The sequence below is a fragment of the Candida jiufengensis genome (genome assembly GCF_024610255.1).
Source record: "Candida jiufengensis strain CBS 10846 chromosome Unknown scaffold3, whole genome shotgun sequence".
Taxonomy (NCBI): Eukaryota; Fungi; Ascomycota; class Pichiomycetes; order Serinales; family Debaryomycetaceae; genus Lodderomyces; species Lodderomyces jiufengensis.
The window spans coordinates 1074135-1094911 of record NW_026261560.1 but is presented as its reverse complement, the minus strand read 5'-3'; the positions used below and the strand labels follow the sequence as shown (position 1 = coordinate 1094911).

Genomic DNA, 20777 nt, shown 5'->3' with positions numbered 1-20777 from the left:
TGATAGATTAGTCTGCTTCCATTCAAGCGAAATGTAATAAACACCCAGGGTAATTAGAGAATGCATTTTAGTGTACAAACGATGATTGATTTTAGACTATTTCCTTACAATATAAACGTTTATTTCATTAATCTATTTTGTTAATTGCTATTTTAATTCTATTTTGTGAAACTCCATAAATCGTTGTTTCACTGATTAAAAAGATAAAAAACGCTACCACAATTAAGATCTTCGAGTAATTTAAGTTACGAGGTTGTTCAATGATTTAGAAAGGGGAAATTTTATGAATTTTAAAATCGTATGTTAAACATATATAACCTCTGTTCAAGCTCTATATAAATAGTTGTTTGGGTTCAACAATGTTTGGAGTTCGAGCCTTGTAATCTTCACGAATAATCAAGAAAATTTATTATATTACAACATTAATAATGATATCACGCTTTGAAACCAAATTTTAACAATAATGAAAACATTGTAAATTGATGTATCGGAGAAAGCAATTGTAAATACATTTTATCGGTCAAAAGAATTTTTTTGAACAAGAATAAAAGATAAAATAATTTGAATGGAATTGTTTATTTTTAATTAAGAGAAGGGGAGAACATAACTTTTAATTCTAGAATTTAATCTTTTAAAACTATGGAAAAATATGAAATCTTTTTATTATAATCTCAAACACCAAAATTAATTGAAAAGTAGAATCAAAAAATAAGGAATGGTTATAATTTATACTCGTAGTTTTGTTAACTCTATCTAAAATATATCAAAATAAATCTTTGAATAATAATTTAAGAATATTTTATTCATTAATTTTATATACAGGAAATACACACACATACACCACAATATTATTATTATTAAGAAACAAAAAAAAAAAAGTTTTTATCGTTATATCGATATCTCCGAAACATACTAAAGTTAATACAATGTTCCTTCTATATAAATAATATATCAAATATCTAAGATAAATTTATAACTTGTTATGATAGTTTTTACATTCATCACTTCAATTAATATCACCTTTGAACTCACTTCTACAATAATAATATAATAATGTCTACTACTACTACTACAACAACAACAATAAATTTACCACCAACTTCAATACCAAAAACAAATAAATCAATAAAATTAAATAATAAAAATATATCAAAACATGAAATAATACCTTCAAAAACTGATATTGGTGCTTTAGGTAATAGAATAAATTTAGAAACAAGATCATTACATGATAAAGTTGATAAATTTGTTACATTAAAATTTGCAATTGCATTAAGAAATTATAAAGTTTATCGTCAAGGTTTACAAGCTTTTTATCATGTATTCAAAAGTATTGAAATAGCATTAGATTATCAATTTAAAAATAATTCAGAAGATAAATATGTTGAAATGTTAAAACAAGTTTGGAGACCAGATATTGGTAGAACTTTAAAAGCTGAACAAGATTTATTATTTTATTATGATAATTCAAAAGAAAAATTTGAAAATCCAAGAATGAAAGAACAAATTGAATTTAGTCAACATATTATAAATGTTACAAAAGAAAAACCTTATTTACTATTTGCTTATTTGCATGTTATGTATTTAGCTTTATTTGCTGGTGGTAGATTAATGAGATCTTCTTTTGCTAAAGCAACTGGATTTTATCCTCATAAAAATAATTTAAAACATGAAGAAATTGTAAAATTAGGTACAAATTTTTTTAATTTTGATGTTGAAGATGAAAATTTATTAAGAATGGAATATAAAAGAAATTATGAATTATTAACTAGAAATGGTTTAACTGAAGATGAAAAACTTGAAATTATAGAAGAAAGTAAATTTATATTTGAAAAAAATGCTAAATGTTTGATTGAATTAGAAAATTATAATATGGAAAAAATTAATGGTACTTGGTTATATTTTATGATGACAAAAGGTTATTATGCTTTAATTCTATTATTATCAATTTTATTTGTATTATATATCTCAAAAGTTGTAATGAGATTTGTATAGACACTTTAAATAGATTCGTATATGATTGATGATAATTGAATTAGGATTAGCTCTAGTTTCATGTTTTTAAATGTTGAATTACCAATGCAACTTTGCGTTTGTTTAACCAAAAGAAAATTAATAATTCATAATTTTGTGAATAATAATATCTTCCTTAGTTACAAGTTACAAAGATGACCTAATGCATGGTAATAAAAATCAATTTTTGGTAGTAAATTATATAATTATAAGTAACATACAAATTTGAAACACCTTCTATAATTTTTTGGTAAACACACGCTCAAAAAATATGATATAAACAATAAATTTCTTCAAATACTTTTTAAGATTTTTCGATATTTCAAATTAGTCAATTTGAGTACAAGGGAATTAAGATATGGTTTTGTGTAGAGCAAGCTGTGACTCAGTGTAAGAATAGTAGATCCTCTATGATCGTTTCCTAGAATTTGAAATGATTGATTGATACTAGATTTGGAAATTATGCCAGATCCCTATTTTTGTTTCCATCTAAATCATGACAATTTGAAATTTAGGATATTTTAGATTTTACACTGTTTTAATTACGAATGAGTATTTTATCTAAATCTTTCTCATATATATTGAACGATTTTAAGTTGGTGGTGAATTAATAAAATCTGGAGTACCTGAAAACTACTTTGACCTTTGATTTCTGATAAACATTTGTATTTGTATTTCAGAAGAATTATAATCTTGTGGTTGTTTTTGCTCTGAATTCCCAATTGTTGATAAATATTATCTCATTACTTCCTCAAAACTAAAGAATAACATGCAAGTGAAGTTGTCAATCGAGCTATTTATGCAATTAAGTGAAGATATGTCATATTAGTTATGTCATTTATAAAAACGCTAGAAAGGTGCATTTCAGTGGTTTTTAAAATGAAGTGCTTTTTATGGTAAATCACTCTTATTAATTCCAAGTTTTGCTGCAACGATTTTCAAAATTGAATTTTGTAATTTCATAAAATCAATTTTTCGGGAATTGATGTTTGCTATGACTTTTCAAATTACATCCTTTAAGCAAATAACAAATTGAAGTTCAATGTTTGGATTTAGCAACCCCCTTGTTTTGTTGAAAAATTGTAACTAATTAGAACCACTATAGACAAAAATATTATTTGCACATGGATGAGTTTCTCTATGTAATGCAGATCATGTAGTTAAAAACGTCTAAAACTAAAAAGACAAGGTTTAAGTTATGAACGTTCATTTCTTTTTTACTAAAAAAAAACAAAGAAACTGATTTATTTGCGTTTGACAAAGACAAACAAACAATAAATGAAAATCTTTTTTGTAATTAGATAATTTAGTATTTTCAAACTAGCTCAATTAATTGAACCTCTATTTTCTTCCAAATCAGTTCTCGAAAAGAAAGGCGTTTTTGGAGTTGTAAGATGATTTCTTAATTTTCAAACCTGTATTGATACAAAACTAGCTTTGGGGAACGGAGAGATGGACGAAAACTTGTAGATTTAGAAATAGCTTAGAGGAGAAAAACATAGAATCATGAAACAAATTTAACTTTTAAGAGAACCACGAGTCCATGTGAATAACAAACTAAATTTTGCTTTTTTTAATTTTAACCTCCTTACACATTTGGATAGATTGACCTAAGCCAAATAGTAGTTGAATGTATTGTCTAATACTTGTGGTTGCCAAAATTTAAATAAAACTAAATTTCAAGGATAGTTTTTCTCCTATAGTTTTAGCTCAATGAACAGTTCTGGACTTTTGATAATATAGTATTCTTTTTGGTTGCTCTGAAGAAGAAATAAATTACATTGTAGTCCCGTCATCTTTTCAAAGTCTCAAAATGTGGATCATGACTTGTGCCAGAATTTAACTGTCAAATTACATTTTAAACTATATGTATCTCGTAAATTCGTTTCGTTTCTCACTGTTCTTGTCTTTTATTGTGATCTAAAAATAATCATCTTCTATTTTAAATCGTATTTTATTCACTTACATGTCTATTATTTATAAGGGCTCGAAACAAGGCGGACCGTTGTCTCTTTTGCTTTTAACAATAGAAAACCACAATCCATATTAATTGAACTGCCATAGTTGAATCTAAAATTTTAAGAGTTGAAAAAATGACTGCATTGTTCATCAAAACAAATTTAACCTCTATAGTGTTTAAAGGAACAAGTAAAATTAAATTGCAAAAAATTTTTTTTTGCAACGTTTATGAGCAAAAATAAATAAATTATTTTTAGCTATTTGGTATAATTGTGTACACAATTGGTATAATTACTGTGTAAAAATTTTGGTTAAATTCAAAGCCGTTATCCAACAATAGACTAAATTCAGAGTCGCTATCCAACAATAGACTAAATTTCTTGGTATAACTACTTATTAAACATATTTTTAGGTTATTCAAAATTGAATAATTTCATCCTTAAATCTCTTTGGTCCCAAAATTCAAATGTATTGCGGTACGGATTTTAGGGGTTGAGTTTTAGTGCAACGAAAAAATTTAATTGCAAATCCATAAAATTGGTGAAGTAATTTTCCGTAAAACCTTAACTTCAACCGTTGTAAAATTATCAAACGTTTCTATGAATCGCTTACAACTAAGTACTACAAATTGAAAAAGCTTAACTTAAACCGTTATTGAATTTTCAAACGTTTCTATGATTCGCTTACAACTGAGAACTACAAATTGATCTAAACACAAAACTTAAGTTTGATAAAAACTTATATTCATATCCAGTGGTCAAAGAGATTTAAAATTAAAACTGTTTTGCAAATTTCTCTTTTGATGAAAATATGTTTTACCAACTGGAAGTATAGCTCTGAATAAATTATCAGCCACTTTGAAATAATCTTACCGGTTCGGCTCTATATCAAACTCAGTAAAACACATCTTTAACTCAGTTTTTATCTGGGGCTTTTTATTGGTCATAACTCCAATCAACATCAAACTTTATAAGATTTTTAAAGTTTACATCCATAGTAGTCACCTATTGTTTTAATTTAATACATTTTACATCCTCCCCGGTAGTGATAAAGCTTATGATGATTCATCTATTCGAAACTTAAAATTTACCAAATGATATCATTCGTAATTGTGTATTTAAATTATAATTGCAAGTAAATCACAAAACTTATTAACAGAAATTATAGTACTTCAAAATTTTTAACTTTTTTAAATATAATTTAATTGTTTTGACAATAGTAATTTACAATAAATGTTACACAATTATGTATAAAGTATCCTACTTTGGTACTTTCTGTTTACGTTTTCTTATCATGTAATGAATTTATCAATATCTGTCGTTAAGCTGAACTTGATAAAACAAAGACAATAAGCACTTTCATAGTTTAATAAGTTTATTTAGTTTAACAAAGAGAAAGACTCCAAGTAAAAAATTGAAACCAAGTGATTCTGGAATTAAAAGCGAGGAAGATAAAATAAAAATCTCTTACTAAGCTAGATTAATATTTACAAAAATATTATGTTCTGTAAATCTTTGAGATTATACTTCGATGAACCACAATAGGAAACGAATGTGCTGTAATAGTCAAAGCCAAATTTCTGATGATCTTTTCGTTAGTAATAATAAGAGTATACGAAAATTACCAAGTCTATAGCGAATGTTTTCAAAAATTGAACCGTTATAGGACTCGTTCATTGTTTCGTAGATAGACCTTGAGTTTGCTATTGCTATACTTAATATGAAATAAACTTTTGACATTTTCAATTAAGCCTATACAATTTTTTAATATCCGATATAGCTATTTCGTTTCAACTGTCATACTATAATTTTGCTATCACAAAATCCTTATCAGATACTCAATTAATTTATTATATTCTTTCATTTTAATTAATTAAAAAGATAAGAAGATTTTTATTGTTTTAAACGGTACTGTTTCTTTATGACATAGACAGTGAGACAGTTCTATTCTGAATTTTTTTTTTGACTTTTATTGTATTAGAGATACTTTAAACAATACAAAATTTGAACAATAAAAATAATAATTATGAATAAACCGCCCATCAATTTAAACTTTTTCAAAATAGGACTAATTTGCTTTTGTATGGTAAATCATGATAACTTTATTTGTAATTATCTTTTTTCAAGTCAAATTATTACAATTGATATTATGTACTCGCGATTTTGTCACATAATAGTAATATTTCTCAACACTTGATTACTTTTTCAGTTTTTTCCATGGTTTACTAGTATGTTAATTTAGGCTCATACCACTATTGCCCTAAAACGATCTTAAAGCAAGATCCGATTCTTCTTGCATAATTTGGTTATGTTAAGATCTTGAGTACACGAAATTCTCATCATAACTTGCATAATCCCCAAATATAACCTCCAGCTTTTAATTATTAAGACAATAAAGAATTTCAAAAGTTGTTCAGTAGTAAAGAATATACAGCTTTGCATATAATTTAGCCGTCACACATTGCATAATGTAAACCCTTTGTTTTAAAAGTAAACATACATTTTATAATTATTACTAAATTTAGACACAAAAACTAAAAAAACTAAAAAACCAAAACAAAGGTTGCAAAATTAAATTGCAATTTTAAGTCCTATCAAGTTGCTGCAAAAACAAAGGGAGATCGTTCTTAGTTTGTGAGATTGACCAGTTTGTATGGAATAATGTTGTGGATCTACTACAAACAATATGTTGATATCGAATTCCATGAACCATGTGATTTTTTAATAATATACTCACTAATTTAAATCAAAATAATATAAATAAGCATCAATTTCATCATTTTATCCACATGTTTTATTTTCTATTAATCAACCAAAATACAAATTCATTTTGTTCACAACCAACTACAAAAAAAAATCTAAATATTCAAAATGCAAATTAAACAAGTTTTATCATTAGGTGCTTTAGCTTTATCAACTCAAGCTGCTGTTATTAATCATGATGTTATCAATCAAAAAAGAGATGACACTATTGCAGCTACAATTGCTGCTGATGTTGCAAATTTAATTGACTTAGGTGTTGGTGTTGCAGCTGATATTGATTTAAAAAGAAGAAACGATAATGAAAAAAGATTACTTTCATTATCTGCTGAGGTTGTTGCTGAAATCGCAAACTTATTAGGATTAGATGTTGGTTTAAATGTTACAGCCAAAAGAGATGACACTATTGATGCTACTGTTGGTGCTGACATTGCTCACTTGATTGATTTAGGTGTTGGTGTTGATGCTGATATTGCTTTAAAAAGAAGATCAGAAACTCAAGAAATTGTTGAAAAAAGATTATTAACTTTATCAGCTGATGTTATTGCACAAATTGCTGGATTATTAGGTTTGGATGTTGGTGTTGATGTCAGTGCTAAAAGAGATGACACTATTGCCGCTACAGTTGCTGCAGACATCGCAAATTTAATTGAATTGGGAGTTGGTGTTGATGCTGACATTAACTTAAAAAGACAAGATAATGAAAAAAGATTACTTAACTTATCAGCTGAAGTTATTGCTCAAATTGCAGATTTATTAGGATTAGATGTTGGATTAAATGTCACTGCTAAAAGAGATGATACTGTTGATGTTGCCGCTGATGTTTTAGGATTAATTGATTTAGGTGTTGGTGTTGATGCAGACGTCAATTTAAAAAGAAGTGATAATGAAAAAAGATTACTTTCATTATCTGCTGAGGTTGTTGCTGAAATTGCAAACTTATTAGGGTTAGATGTTGGTTTAAATGTTACAGCTAAAAGAGATGACACCATTGCTGCTACTGTTGGTGCTGACATTGCTCACTTGATTGATTTAGGTGTTGGTGTTGATGCTGATATTGCTTTAAAAAGAAGATCAGAAAATCAAAAAACTATTGAAAAAAGATTATTAACTTTATCAGCTGATGTTATTGCACAAATTGCTGGATTATTAGGTTTGGACGTTGGTGTTGATGTCAGTGCTAAAAGAGATGACACTGTTGCTGCTACTGTTGCTGCAGATATTGCAGATTTAATTGAATTAGGAGTTGGTGTTGCAGCTGATATCAATTTAAAAAGAGATATTACTTTATCCGCTGATGTCTTAGCTCAAATTGCCAACTTATTAGGCTTGGAAGTCGGCGTTGATGCTGGTATTGCTTTATAAACATAGCAACAGTTTTCTCGTTGCCAAATTTTAGTTCTTCAAAATTATGTTTGTTATACCCCTTTTTATATACTTTTAAAGTATATTTTATACACTTTATATATTTTTATTAATATTAAATTTTATTAAAACTTAATTACCCCTTAATTTTAAAACCTTTTAATTTTACAACACAAAATTTTTGGAGTCCAATTTTTAATTTTTACTACCAAATACAAATATGAGATTCTTTTGATATCGGAACCGAATAATTGGTTTATAATATTCTCCACAATAAAAGAGCGGAGTTGTTTAAAATAAGTCCGACTAAACAATAAAGTAAACAAACCGTGCATTATCGAATTGTCGAAGTTGAAATTAAATCTATGTAACTCTTCATTTCCACCTTAGATCAAAGCTATGTCAAAGACTGCTAATAATACTGCCGTCAATTCATTCAACTCGAATCATTCTTTGTATGATCAATTCAGACCATCATTTACTCCAATTCTAGTAAATCCATTTTTAGTAGAATTAGGCTTAGCTGACCAAAAAGGAGACAAATTTACTTTCAAAACAGATAAAAAAATAGTAGAAATAGCATGTGGGACTGGTAAATTTACCAAAAATTTAATTGATAACGGATGGATATCAAATTTAACAGTTGTTGAACCATCAAAAGGAATGTTGGAAACTTTTCAAAAAAATTTCCCACAAATTGAAAATGTTATTAATGCATCAAGTTATAAGATTCCCTTGGAAGATAATTCAGTAGATGCTGTTCTTATAGCTCAGGGTTTCCATTGGTTTGCTGATGATGAAAGTTTGAAAGAAATTAATAGAATTTTGAAAAAAGGTGCAAAATTAGGATTAATTTGGAATTTTGATTATAGTTCTCCTTCGCAAGATTCCAACGCTGAAGATAGTAAGTTTTATAATGATGGTAGTAGATATTTCAACAACTTAGACCAAAAGGGTAATAATCAAAGAGTATTTGAAAACTTTTTTGGTAATCAAAAATGGAATGAAGAAGTTACTAAATATATTTGGGGATTTGATGTAAATGTACCTCAATATAGACATGGTAAATGGAGACAAGTTCTACTCAACAATAACTACTTCAAAAAAGATATTCTGGATCTGTTTGCATTATATGATAAATTAACTAGTAAAGAGGATGTATGGAAGTATTGGGAAACAAGGAGTTACATAACTGATTTATCAATTGACAAAAAAGAAAAAATTAAAGAACATGTAGAGACAATTATCGATACATATGCTAATCCAGATAGTTATGATCCAGAGACCAAATTATTGATAAAACCAATGGTTCTTCATGCAGTCGTTGTTACTGTTAATAAATGATAATACACATTATTTATTTATTCAATTAATCATACAAAATACAAAATTTATCTCTATACCTATCTATTACTCTATTTTTTTATCCCTTTTTCTTGGGTATTCCCGTCAACCAAACTTTACTTAAATAATCAAAAAATTTAATACTAGATTCATCAAATTCATAAAATTTCCCCTTATCAAATTCTTTATTATTTGAATAACTTTCAACATTATCATAAGCACAATAAAAATACCCAAAACATATACTGTTTTTAACCCATCCTTTTTGTGGACCCCAAAATGGAATAAATTCAGTTCTTTCACTATCTTTTGGTAAATTTTCATTTATTTCATCAATATCTTTTTTCCTATGTTTCCAAGAATCTCGAAACTCATCTTCTGGTTCTGGGTTGAATTCACTTGGTTCTCTAAAATTTGGTAAGTCTGGTGGAATTAATGCTGATCGTATTTTCAATGGTGAATTGAATAATTCCATTAATTCTTCACCTTCAAATACTGTAAATGGGAACTTTATTCTATCTCTATAATAACCATTCTTTTTACAATATCCAAACCCTGAATTAATCCATAGCAATTTCCCATCAGAATTGACATGTCCCGGATGAGTTGAACATACTTCATTACTAACAGAATTGGGATAAAATTTTCTTTCTGTTCTCACGGTTTTTTCACCAACTGAAGCAGCGGCATTTGGATTAAATTCATAATTTTCATCACCAGCTGCTGATAATCCTATCCAATATAATTCCTTATCTCCCCATATGGATGATTTCACTGGTTCTTGCCATAAACTTAAAGGAAACATCATTAGCAAACCAATATAATGTTGTTTCTTATTAAATGCAACCACTCCAGCTTCTTGATAATGTCTCCATCCTGTCATATACTTGTTATTTAAAGTCTTTTCAGTGACTCTTGGAATATCAAATAAAGTATCAATTGATTCTTCATTGCTTGGAAATAAGGTGGTAAAATAATTGGTTTCCATATAATCATTTGTATCTCTTAATGAACGATCTTGAAAGAAAAAAGTACCTGATTTCTTGTATTCTTGAGATTCAAAAAATTCTTCTGGAGGTACTAATGGTACAGTATCAGCGTCCAATAGTATTATTTCATCAAAAGTTGAGAACAATAAAGCCAATATTTTATTTGAATAACCAGGGAATGAATATTTAAAAGTTCTTTTAATACATGGAGCTAAATTAACAAATTTTAAATCTTGTTTTGGGAACACTGATCCATATTCTTTATATTGTTCTAGTAATTTTAAATCTGGTAAAACCAGAGTATGAGTGATTGAACTTTCTGGATCTAATAAAACTTCAACATCTGCAACTGCTGCTTCTTCAATTGTAGCTAACCATTTTTTGGTGATATCTCCCTTATGCATAATTTGAATAGGTATTTTATTATTCAAAGCTCTAAGTACCATGATCAATCTTACTAAATCTCTTGCATGTCTTGTTGCAGAAGAAACAACAATTCCTTTACCATTAGATTTCTTATATAAGAAATCAACTGGATTTTCAGGATAATCTGAACCATCTTGATCGTTAAAAGCACCATCAATTAAAGGTAGCTTATTTGTTAAAAATGGAAATAATTTAGTAGTAAATTCATTATAAACGTCCCTTTGATTTTTGTCTAAATCTTGATTTAAAAAGCATTTACCATAGATTCTAAGTAATGTAGTTGAGTCCGCCATTTCTTGCATTATTATTTTAGATTTTGCAACTTTTTCATTAAATTCTTCAAGGATTGATTGATTATGAAATTTAGTTAATTTGAATTTTTTCTTTGAATCAAGGTTTTCCCTTTCAAATTTATCTTTTAATCTATTAATTTTATCTTGAAAGAATTGTTCCTTTTTATCCGATGATTTTTCAAATCTATTTTTTGGTTCATTAAATACACTTAATTTCCAATCTGGATTTGTTTCATTAATTTGATTAAATAATATTTGACATTTTTCTTTCAATGGCAATGATTTTATATGATCTAAGTCGTTTCCAAAATGATTTGTAAAATTATTATAACCAGTGTATAAATAATTAGAATAATGAAATTCTTTCTTTATTTGTAAATCATGTAATTTAAATGAAATCGAATCAAATCTTTCCGTATCTAGTATTAAAGATTTTAATTGTTTAAGTCCGATTGAAGATTCTATCTTTAATAATGTAAACAGTATTAATAGTATTAATGACACTAATATGACTATTTTTCTTAAAGATATTCTCATTTGTCTCATTAACTTGATATAATCATCTATAACTAGTATTTGAATGTAAAAAGTTCATTTGTATATCAATTATTTATTGTATTATAAAGTTAACATTTTCAAATTTTAGTTAATAATAAGCCATGTTTAATTTTTTTTTCCAATTAGACTTTTTATATTCTATTAATATTACATAGTATAATACAATTATTATAACTTATAGTTCAATTAGTGGTAAGATATGTAGAGCTTTAGAACCTATGGAGTAGACTGGTACTAATACTAAGTAACAATTCAAAGTAGATTTGGTTGCAAAATGTTTCATTCGTGAAATAAGCTTTTCTTTGTGCCTTGCATTAACTTACGTCAAAAACATTTACTTACAGAAAAAATATGAAAATACATGTTCTTATATTTTATTTAAATTTATTTACAAATCTTAACGAGCTTTACCTTCAGCTGCTTTAACATATATCACATCACCATCTTCAACATAATAATCTTTACCCTTTGATAATAATTTACCAGCAGCTTTAACACTTGCTTCATCACCATATTCAATTAAATCTTCATATTTTATAACTTGTGCCAAAATAAAAGTTCTTTCTAAATCAGTATGAATAGTACCAGCAGCTTGTGGAGCAGTATACCACTTTCTAATAGTCCATTCTCTAACTTCATCTGGTCCTCCTGTAAAAAATGATATTAAATCTAATTTTTGTCTCATTGCAACAATAATTTTTGGTAATGCTGATTGAGCACCAATTTCTTTACAATAAGCTTCTCTTTCTTCATCTGATCCCATACCTGCTAATTTTTCTTCTAATGATACTGATACTGGTACAATTAAATCACCAGGTGAATTTGCATCAACCCATTCTTTAATTTTTAATAAATGTTTATTTTTCTTTCTGATATAATCTTTTTCTGATAAATTGATTAAATAAATAACTGGTTTTGCAGTTAATAAAAGCATTTGATTTATAGCATCAACTTCTTTTGAAGTCCAAGTTTGATTATAAATTCTTTTACCATCTTCTAATAATTGAATAATTTTTTTAACTAATTCAGCTTCTTCCTTTTTTTGTTTAACTTCTAATGATTGACCACCTCTTTTAGTGATTTTTTCAATACCTTCTAAATATTTAGTTGCAAATTCAATATCTTTCAATCTTAATTCATCTTTAACAATTTCTAAATCAGCAGTTGGATTAACTTCATCATTTATATGAATAATATCAGAATCTTCAAAAGCTCTTGTCATTTGGAAAATTGCATCAACTGCTCTAATGTTTGCTAAGAAATTATTACCTAATCCTTCACCAGCATGAGCACCTTTAGTTAAACCTGCAATATCATAAACGGTTAAAAATGCAGGAACTTCACTTTTTGGTTTGTATAATTCACATAATTTATCAAATCTTTCACTAGGTACAATAACTCTTGCTTCTTCTGGTTCAATAGTTGCAAATGGATAATTTGCTGGATTACCTAAAGGACATCTTGTAATTGCTTGGAAAAAAGTTGATTTACCAACATTGGCTAATCCAACAATACCAGATTTTAAATTATTACCTGGTCTACCTAATAAAATTGGTTTTTCTTGAGCTCCTTTCTTTTTTGGTGGCATTGTGATGTTGTAATTGTATAAAATTTATATAACTTTGTTTAAAATTGAAATTTTTTTTGAAAAAGTATTTGGTGAGAATGAATAAAATTTTTTTGAATCAACACGAACTAATATATCATTACATCATATTAAACAGCATAATACCATCCATCACATAAACTACAATGTTGAACTCGAGATTTATACTAAGAAGGTCATTCACTACAACTTCAATACTAAAACAATCATCATGTAAAGCAGGTACCCCATTAAATTTAAAGATTTTTAAAAAAGGTGATGAACCAGTGGCATTAGAAGATTCAGAATATCCAGAATGGCTTTGGGGAATGATTGATCCAAAGAACAATTTAGAAAATATAAAGAATGAAAATTTTTTGAGGTGGAGAAGAATTAAATTACAAAAGGAAAATAATAAGATTATAAGGAATAATAATTTCTTATCGAAAATGTAAATATGGTGGGTATTAAATGTATCTATTTGGGAAAGGTCATACAAGTATATATTTATGTAAATAGTGTCAACAATGTAAATTTACCATGGATTAGACTCAAATTCGTTATCACCCCAATTTTTATGTAAAAGTGAACTTGGCATTTGAACACTTTTGAACAATTCATCGCCTTTAAACTTTTCATCTTTCACTTGTTTGACAGTTTCTATTTGATCTTCATTATTATCTTTCTCTTCGTCTTCGTCATCTTCTTCATCTACTTCTTCTTCTTCATAATCATAAGTATCATTGAGTACCATATTTTTATTTTCCGTTAAAATTTCATCAATATCATCAACTATACTAATTGGTAAAGAAGGTTGATATTTTTTACTTCTTAATATTCTAACTCCACCAATTCCTGAACCATAACTATTAATCAATTCCGATAAATTTGGTAAAGTAATTTCGAATATATAATTTGGATTTAAATACACGTAAACTTCTTTTGATAGGAAGGTTGATTGAGTCATATAATGTTGGAAATTTTTACTGATTTGTTGCTCTCCTTGTTCATTCATTAATGACTTTAGAAAGTTGACAAGTTTTTTAGATAATCTTGGTTCATCAACTTCATATTTATATAGTTTATTTGCAACTTTGTACAATTGATAATAATTAAGATAATCAAATTGATTTATTGTATTAATTAAACTTTCTTCATCTTTTAAAGATGACATACACTGTAGCCATTGTAGCAATTCTATAATTGGTTGAAGTTGATTCTTACAAACATGATAAAGTGAATCATAATAAAAGTTTATATTTTTTGGGTCTTTCTTCAGTAATGATTTGTCATCACTTAATAAATTGTTCAAGGTTATATTTGTTAATTGATTTAAACCACCGATTTTTTCAGGTTTTTGGAATTTCAAATTATGCGAACGTAACCAATCTTCGATTGCTGATAAATTTAATCTAATTTGAATTGCTTTTGATCTGGTACAATATTTACTCTGACTAATGATGTTGTTAAAAATAATACAATCAATGTAATAGAACACTAATGAAAAAGTTTGTACTCTGAATAAATTGTCAACATTGTGCATCTTTAATACATAATCTAATGCACCTAAGACTTGTATGTATCTTAAAGGTGACGGTTTCATCATTTCATCTTGTGTTGGTGGATATAGAGTATTCAATATATCATCATAATTATTTGGATGCTTTTTGTTTTTTTTGAAAAGGTTCCAGTCTTTTGCATATAAAGTATTTGAAACATCAATCAAACTTGTAAAATTTAAAATACAATCATTCACTAATAAATTTAATCTAGAATTTATTGAAAATGATAAAGTTGCAATTAATGATTGTACTAAATTTATAATCTCTTGTAAAAATCTTGGAAATGTTGAATATATTTTATTTTTACAAAAATAAAAATGAAGAAATTGTAATGATGACAACCAATAACTTAATAATACAATATCTCCTGCCCCTTTTGCATTTTCTTCTTGCAATGCCATATTGAATGCTCCAGATTTCGTATTCGTTACAGTCCTTAAACGTGCAGTAAAACAATCAAATAAAAAATCAGTCAATTCATTTGAATCAACTTTTAAATGTGCATATCTTATTAATTGAAATACAATAGCAGCAGGTAGTCTTGTATTATGTTGATAAGTAGTATCCGACCTCAAATTAAAAATATAATCAATTAATGAAGGAATATCACTATCAGTAAATTTAATATATTGTTCAGGTAATAATTTTTCATATTCAAAATCAGGTAGTCTTGGTAAAATTGGATCTTGAGCTAAAATATATTCATCATCATTTTCATAAACATGTTCAACTTCTTCTGATTCATCAATTTTACCAGATATAGTTTGCAATTTTAATTTATTTGATAAATCATCTTCAAATTCTGTTGGTGAAAAAGTATTTGTCGTAAAAATTTCTTGTTCATCTCCATTTGTTGCATTTTTTAATAAATTGTGAGATTTAAAATAGTCGAAAATTTCATTATTTTCAGGATTTAATAATGTTATAGCATTTTTACCATCATCTTTTGGAGAATAGTAAGGATCAGCTTGAAAATTAAGTAGTACTTTTATAGTATCCAATTGATTTAAATAAACAGCCCACATAATTGGAGTATGATTTATAACTGTATCAGCAAGATCAGGATCTGCATTATGATTTTCTAATAAAGAATTCACAATATCATTATTATTAAAACAAATTGCATAAATTAATGCAGTTACACCAGCTTCATTAGTTGGAAATAATGTATTAACAAATTCTGGATTTGATTTTAATAAGTTTTCTAAAGTAACAATATCTCCATCACATGAACTTAATAATAATTCAATAATTGATTTATCTTTTAAATCTTTTGTATTATTCTCATCTTTCTCTAAAGTTGATATTAAATTTGATTCTAATAATTGTAATGCCTTTTTTGATGTTATAATTTGATTTAATAATGGATCTGAAAAATTTAAAATATTTGAAGCAAATCCATTAATATTTGTTAATGCTGTAGGATTTGACCAAGAATCCATAAGTGAATTGAGTAATAATTTTGATTAAACTAATCAATATGAAATAATTGATTTCTAAATTGGTTGTAAAAGAATTGATCTCTTAATAAATAGATTTGTTATAATTCTATTCTCCTAATAAATTTAATAGTATAATATATTACATAATAAATTAAGTAATTATATAGTGTAGTATTACATAATATATTATGTAATAATTTAACCTAAAAAAAAAAATAAATTTAATTAAACCAAATTAAGATAATGAAGATTTAATATAAAAGTTTAGACGTATAAATGATAGATTTTATTATTTAATAACTACAAATTTTGATTATCATTTAACATCTTTAATTCATTCATTATTACATTCGCTACTTTATATATCCAATATTATATTTATTTATTCATTTCAAAATAACAAATAATGTCAAAATTACTTAGACGAGTTATATTACCATTATTTACTTTATTAATTATAATATGTATTACAATACTACAAAGATCAAAACCAAATGATTCAATATATGAAACTTCTTCACATATATTTGATTCAATAAGTCATTTTACTTTTACATCACCTCAACAACAACAATCAACAATTAATAATAATGTACAACAAAATTCACAATATTCACTAACTAATAATAACAATAATAATAATAATAATAATAATAATAATGCAGATTTATCAAAATCTAATCTTAAATCTGAATCTGAAGAATCTGAACAACCTTTAGATCCATGTACAGTATATAATCCAATATCAAAAGGTTTTATAGATTTAAGAGGTTTATCATCTTTAGGTAATGAAAATAAACCATTACCATGGAATTCAAAAGGATATGATTCTGGTAAAAATTATACTTTAGGAATTTGTTCAAATCCTTTTAAAAAATTACATAATAATGATATAAAAGATAATGTAAATTCAAGTTTAGTTGGTGGTTATTATATGGATCAAACTACATTTGTATCAATTGGACAATTTTCAACTCAACCAAAATTTAGAGGTAAAAAATTAACATTAACTTATGAAAATGGATCATATTGTGATAATTTATTTGATAATACAGGTAAAAAATTAAAAAAATCTACTTTATTAACTTTTACATGTGATAGAGAAATGTCAGCAAAAGCAACAATATCATATATTGGTAATTCAAATGATTGTAATTATTTTTTTGAAGTTAAAAGTCATCATGCTTGTCCAACTGCTGCAAAAGCAAATAATACTGCAGCTGTTTGGATTTTTTTATTTATTTTATTAGCTGCTTTAGGAGTTTATTTTAGTGGTGGGATTTTATATAGACAAATGAAAAACAAAAATAATAATAATAATAAAAAAGTAGTAAGTTTAAGTTAAATTAATTAATATACATTTTAGAAAGATAATTTTTTTATTTATAGTATCTCTAATCATATATACTACTAGAAACAATTGATCCAAAATTTTCAGTTTCTGTTTTAATTTCACTTCTACCAACAATTTTACCACCAGTTTTAGCTAATCTTATTGATAAACCAACTTTACCACCCCAAACATCCTTACCTAATAATTTTAATGTATGACTGTTTGAATCATTTGATACATAATCTGATCCATCTAATGGTAACATATTCAATTGAGTTTTTAATTTAGTAACTGCATTCTCCAATGAATCTGAATTTATATAACCTGTTGAATCATCTGATGATGGTAATTGATCAAAAATTGCAGTAAAATTTGAATTATATAATGGATTTATAAAATCTCCTGCAAATAACAATAAATCATCAATTTGATATTCATCTGACCATCCATCATCTGATGGATCAACATTTCCATCTTCATCTAAATCTCTATTGGTGTATGCTACTGTATTACCAAATGCACATAATATATCTTCTTCTATTGTTGGTGCACTGAAAGATACATAAACTATACCTGTACCATCAGGTTTTAATTCTTCTAATGGTATAATAAAATCTTCTTGGTATAATTCATTATCCGGTTGTGCAATCACTGATATGTCTTGTAATAATATACTTGGTAAAGTATTATTTATATTATATTGTAATACTAATTTCTGTGATTCAATAAAGAAATGTTTGATGACACTTACAACAATTTCATTTTCTTTATCTGTTAAATATAACGGTGTTGATGATTTTGTTAATTTACCATATGGTTCAAATTCTGGTATAGCTGATAATTCTTGTGCATATTCTTGTTGTTTTAATAATTCTGTTGCATGTTCTGATTTTTCTTCTTTTTTCTTTTCTGGTTCTTCGGTGGTGATTTCATTAGTTTCACGTTCTAATTTATTCAATTTTCTATTATATTCAATTGATTTTAATTCTTCTTGAGAAATTGCTGGAACTTCTGAAATATCAAATTTTTCAGTAAAATTTTGATCATTTAAATAATTGATTAATTTATTTTCCAAAATATTTAAATCGTATTTTGAATCACTAACAATCAAATTTTTCTTTTTGTTGTTTATAAAATTTAATGATATAGCTGCTCTATCTCTAACCTCATCATCTATATCATTCAAACATCTTGTCAATAAAATTATAATATTTTTAGAAACATCACCACCACAAACAGCTGCAAATTTGGCCAATGAAATTACAGCTGAAGCTCGAACAATTGAATTTTCAAGAACTAATCTATTGTATATGTGTCTGATATAATAAGAAGGATTTGATGTGGTAGGACCTTCATCTCCTAATAAATGCAATATACGAACTGATAATTCAGTAAATTCACAATCTTCAATAAACTCACATAAATTCATTAAAATTAATTGTTTTGCACCTTCATTTGGTAAAAATTTAATCAAGTCAAATAATGCATCAACAATTGCAGTTTTCAACTCTAAAGATCCATCATCTCTTAATAAATCAGTTAAAAATGAAACCAATTTTTTATGTTTTGAAGGAAATTTCAAAGCTAAATTTTCAATAGCTTCAATAATGACAATTTTAAAATCTTCTGTAATTTCGTCCATTAATGAAGTCATCTTGGTGATTAATCTATCAACACTTTCACCTGATCCATTATCAATAGTACCAGCACCCATTGTTTTTAATAATGTTGTAATGGCTAAAGTTGAAATGGATCTATTTGAATCATTAATTAAACTTTCTAATTCCAAGTTGATAACTAAAATTTTTTCTGGATGTTTTATTGAAATTTTATTAATTAATCTTATAGCTGCAAATCTTGTAGCAGTTCTTGGAACTCCCAATAATTTTTGTAAAGTTGTAACAATTTGCATATATTGATCATCTTTCAATAACAATTGTAAATTGATCAAAGCTTTACAAGCTTCTAATTCAACCATATCTGATTTATGTTTTAAAAATCCCGCTAAAACTGGATATAAATGAGTAAATAATCCTTCATCATCAATTAAAATTTTATTTATATATCTAATCAATTGAATTATTGATAATGAATTTTTTAATGAAGAACCTTCTGATAATGAAGTTATCAATTTCATCAATGCCATTTTATCATGATTTCTCAATTGATATATTAAACCTAATGCATGATATTGATACATATATGAAGTTGATGGTAAATTTGAAGTAGCATTTCCATAGTATTCATGTAATTGAAATTGATTTGGTGGAAAAGATTTGTAAGATTGTATAGTTTCTAAAGTCTCATTACCAAATCTTTTAACAACATCTTTTGCATGAGGTAATAAGTTATATGAAGAAATTAAAGCAGCAGAAGAAACAATTGGATTTTTATCAACAATTGCATTTTTAAATAATCTTTCAGCTGCTGTAACGGTAGTAGGGTCTAAAACCTTTGATAAAGTTCTTATAGCATTTGGTTTATAAACTGCATCATTTCCTTGAATATCCTTCATAATTGATGAAGTAACCATCAAAATATCATCAGAAGTTGAAGATAATTCTTTTATAGTTAAATGAACTAATTGTCTTAATGATTCATCCTTATGTTGAAATAATTTTGAAATTGAAAAAAATAAAGTGGTTGATTCTTGAGCTGGAAATTCTTCACCATTATAAATTAATCTTAATAATTTTGCTAATAATTGTCTACATTTTTTAGCATTGACTGGTGTAGCATTAAATTGTTGTAAACATTCCTGAAACACAGCCATTTTATCTGGCACACCAGATGTACTATATGCATCCTGTTTTTTATATGACAGTGTTGACATTTTTGTATAGTATGATGTGTGTGCAATGATTGATTTAGTTGTCGTTGAATCAATTGAAACTTTTCAATAACTATTATTATACGTGTTTTGATTTAACTATGTTGTAATTGAATTCTCACTAAAAAAAAAAAGGTCGTGTAAATTTTTTCTATTTGATTTTTCATTTTTACAAATTAGATCTAAGACTTTTACATACATATTATCAACTACTTAACCACACTACAATAATTACACACTATGCTATCATTCACTAATATAATAAGGCTGCAACTTAATTTACCAAGAATATTCAATGCTACACCAAAACTAATACAGC

At 26.4% G+C, this 20777-nt stretch overlaps 9 protein-coding genes across 9 annotated transcripts; 5 read left to right on the top strand and 4 right to left on the bottom strand. All coding sequences in view use genetic code 12, as the record gives it.

The window, feature by feature from the left end:
- Positions 1 to 1053: 1053 nt before the first annotated feature.
- Positions 1054 to 1995, top strand: HMX1 (Hmx1p; the record flags this gene model as incomplete). Its single annotated transcript, XM_051763480.1, has 1 exon — positions 1054 to 1995. The coding sequence occupies one exon, from the start codon at positions 1054 to 1056 to the stop codon at positions 1993 to 1995; it is 942 nt and encodes a 313-aa protein (XP_051620316.1).
- A 4847-nt stretch (positions 1996 to 6842) lies between these two features.
- Positions 6843 to 8096, top strand: KGF54_002945 (uncharacterized protein; the record flags this gene model as incomplete). The annotated part of the gene is made up of 1 exon (XM_051763479.1): positions 6843 to 8096. One exon carries the CDS (start codon positions 6843 to 6845, stop codon positions 8094 to 8096), a length of 1254 nt encoding a protein of 417 aa, XP_051620315.1.
- Positions 8097 to 8495: 399 nt separating this feature from the next.
- KGF54_002944 (uncharacterized protein) lies at positions 8496 to 9440 on the top strand (the record flags this gene model as incomplete). Its single annotated transcript, XM_051763478.1, has 1 exon — positions 8496 to 9440. One exon carries the CDS (start codon positions 8496 to 8498, stop codon positions 9438 to 9440), a length of 945 nt encoding a protein of 314 aa, XP_051620314.1.
- A 79-nt stretch (positions 9441 to 9519) lies between these two features.
- Positions 9520 to 11685, bottom strand: MNN15 (putative alpha-1,3-mannosyltransferase; the record flags this gene model as incomplete). Its single annotated transcript, XM_051763477.1, has 1 exon — positions 9520 to 11685. The coding sequence occupies one exon, from the start codon at positions 11683 to 11685 to the stop codon at positions 9520 to 9522; it is 2166 nt and encodes a 721-aa protein (XP_051620313.1).
- A 418-nt stretch (positions 11686 to 12103) lies between these two features.
- Positions 12104 to 13294, bottom strand: YBN5 (Obg-like ATPase; the record flags this gene model as incomplete). The annotated part of the gene is made up of 1 exon (XM_051763476.1): positions 12104 to 13294. The coding sequence occupies one exon, from the start codon at positions 13292 to 13294 to the stop codon at positions 12104 to 12106; it is 1191 nt and encodes a 396-aa protein (XP_051620312.1).
- A 164-nt stretch (positions 13295 to 13458) lies between these two features.
- Positions 13459 to 13746, top strand: MRPL37 (mitochondrial 54S ribosomal protein mL54; the record flags this gene model as incomplete). The annotated part of the gene is made up of 1 exon (XM_051763475.1): positions 13459 to 13746. One exon carries the CDS (start codon positions 13459 to 13461, stop codon positions 13744 to 13746), a length of 288 nt encoding a protein of 95 aa, XP_051620311.1.
- An 80-nt stretch (positions 13747 to 13826) lies between these two features.
- Positions 13827 to 16295, bottom strand: KGF54_002940 (uncharacterized protein; the record flags this gene model as incomplete). The annotated part of the gene is made up of 1 exon (XM_051763474.1): positions 13827 to 16295. One exon carries the CDS (start codon positions 16293 to 16295, stop codon positions 13827 to 13829), a length of 2469 nt encoding a protein of 822 aa, XP_051620310.1.
- Positions 16296 to 16701: 406 nt separating this feature from the next.
- On the top strand, positions 16702 to 17640 carry KGF54_002939 (uncharacterized protein; the record flags this gene model as incomplete). The annotated part of the gene is made up of 1 exon (XM_051763472.1): positions 16702 to 17640. The coding sequence occupies one exon, from the start codon at positions 16702 to 16704 to the stop codon at positions 17638 to 17640; it is 939 nt and encodes a 312-aa protein (XP_051620309.1).
- Positions 17641 to 17689: 49 nt separating this feature from the next.
- On the bottom strand, positions 17690 to 20461 carry SEC21 (coatomer subunit gamma; the record flags this gene model as incomplete). Its single annotated transcript, XM_051763471.1, has 1 exon — positions 17690 to 20461. One exon carries the CDS (start codon positions 20459 to 20461, stop codon positions 17690 to 17692), a length of 2772 nt encoding a protein of 923 aa, XP_051620308.1.
- Between the last annotated feature and the right edge of the window lie 316 nt (positions 20462 to 20777).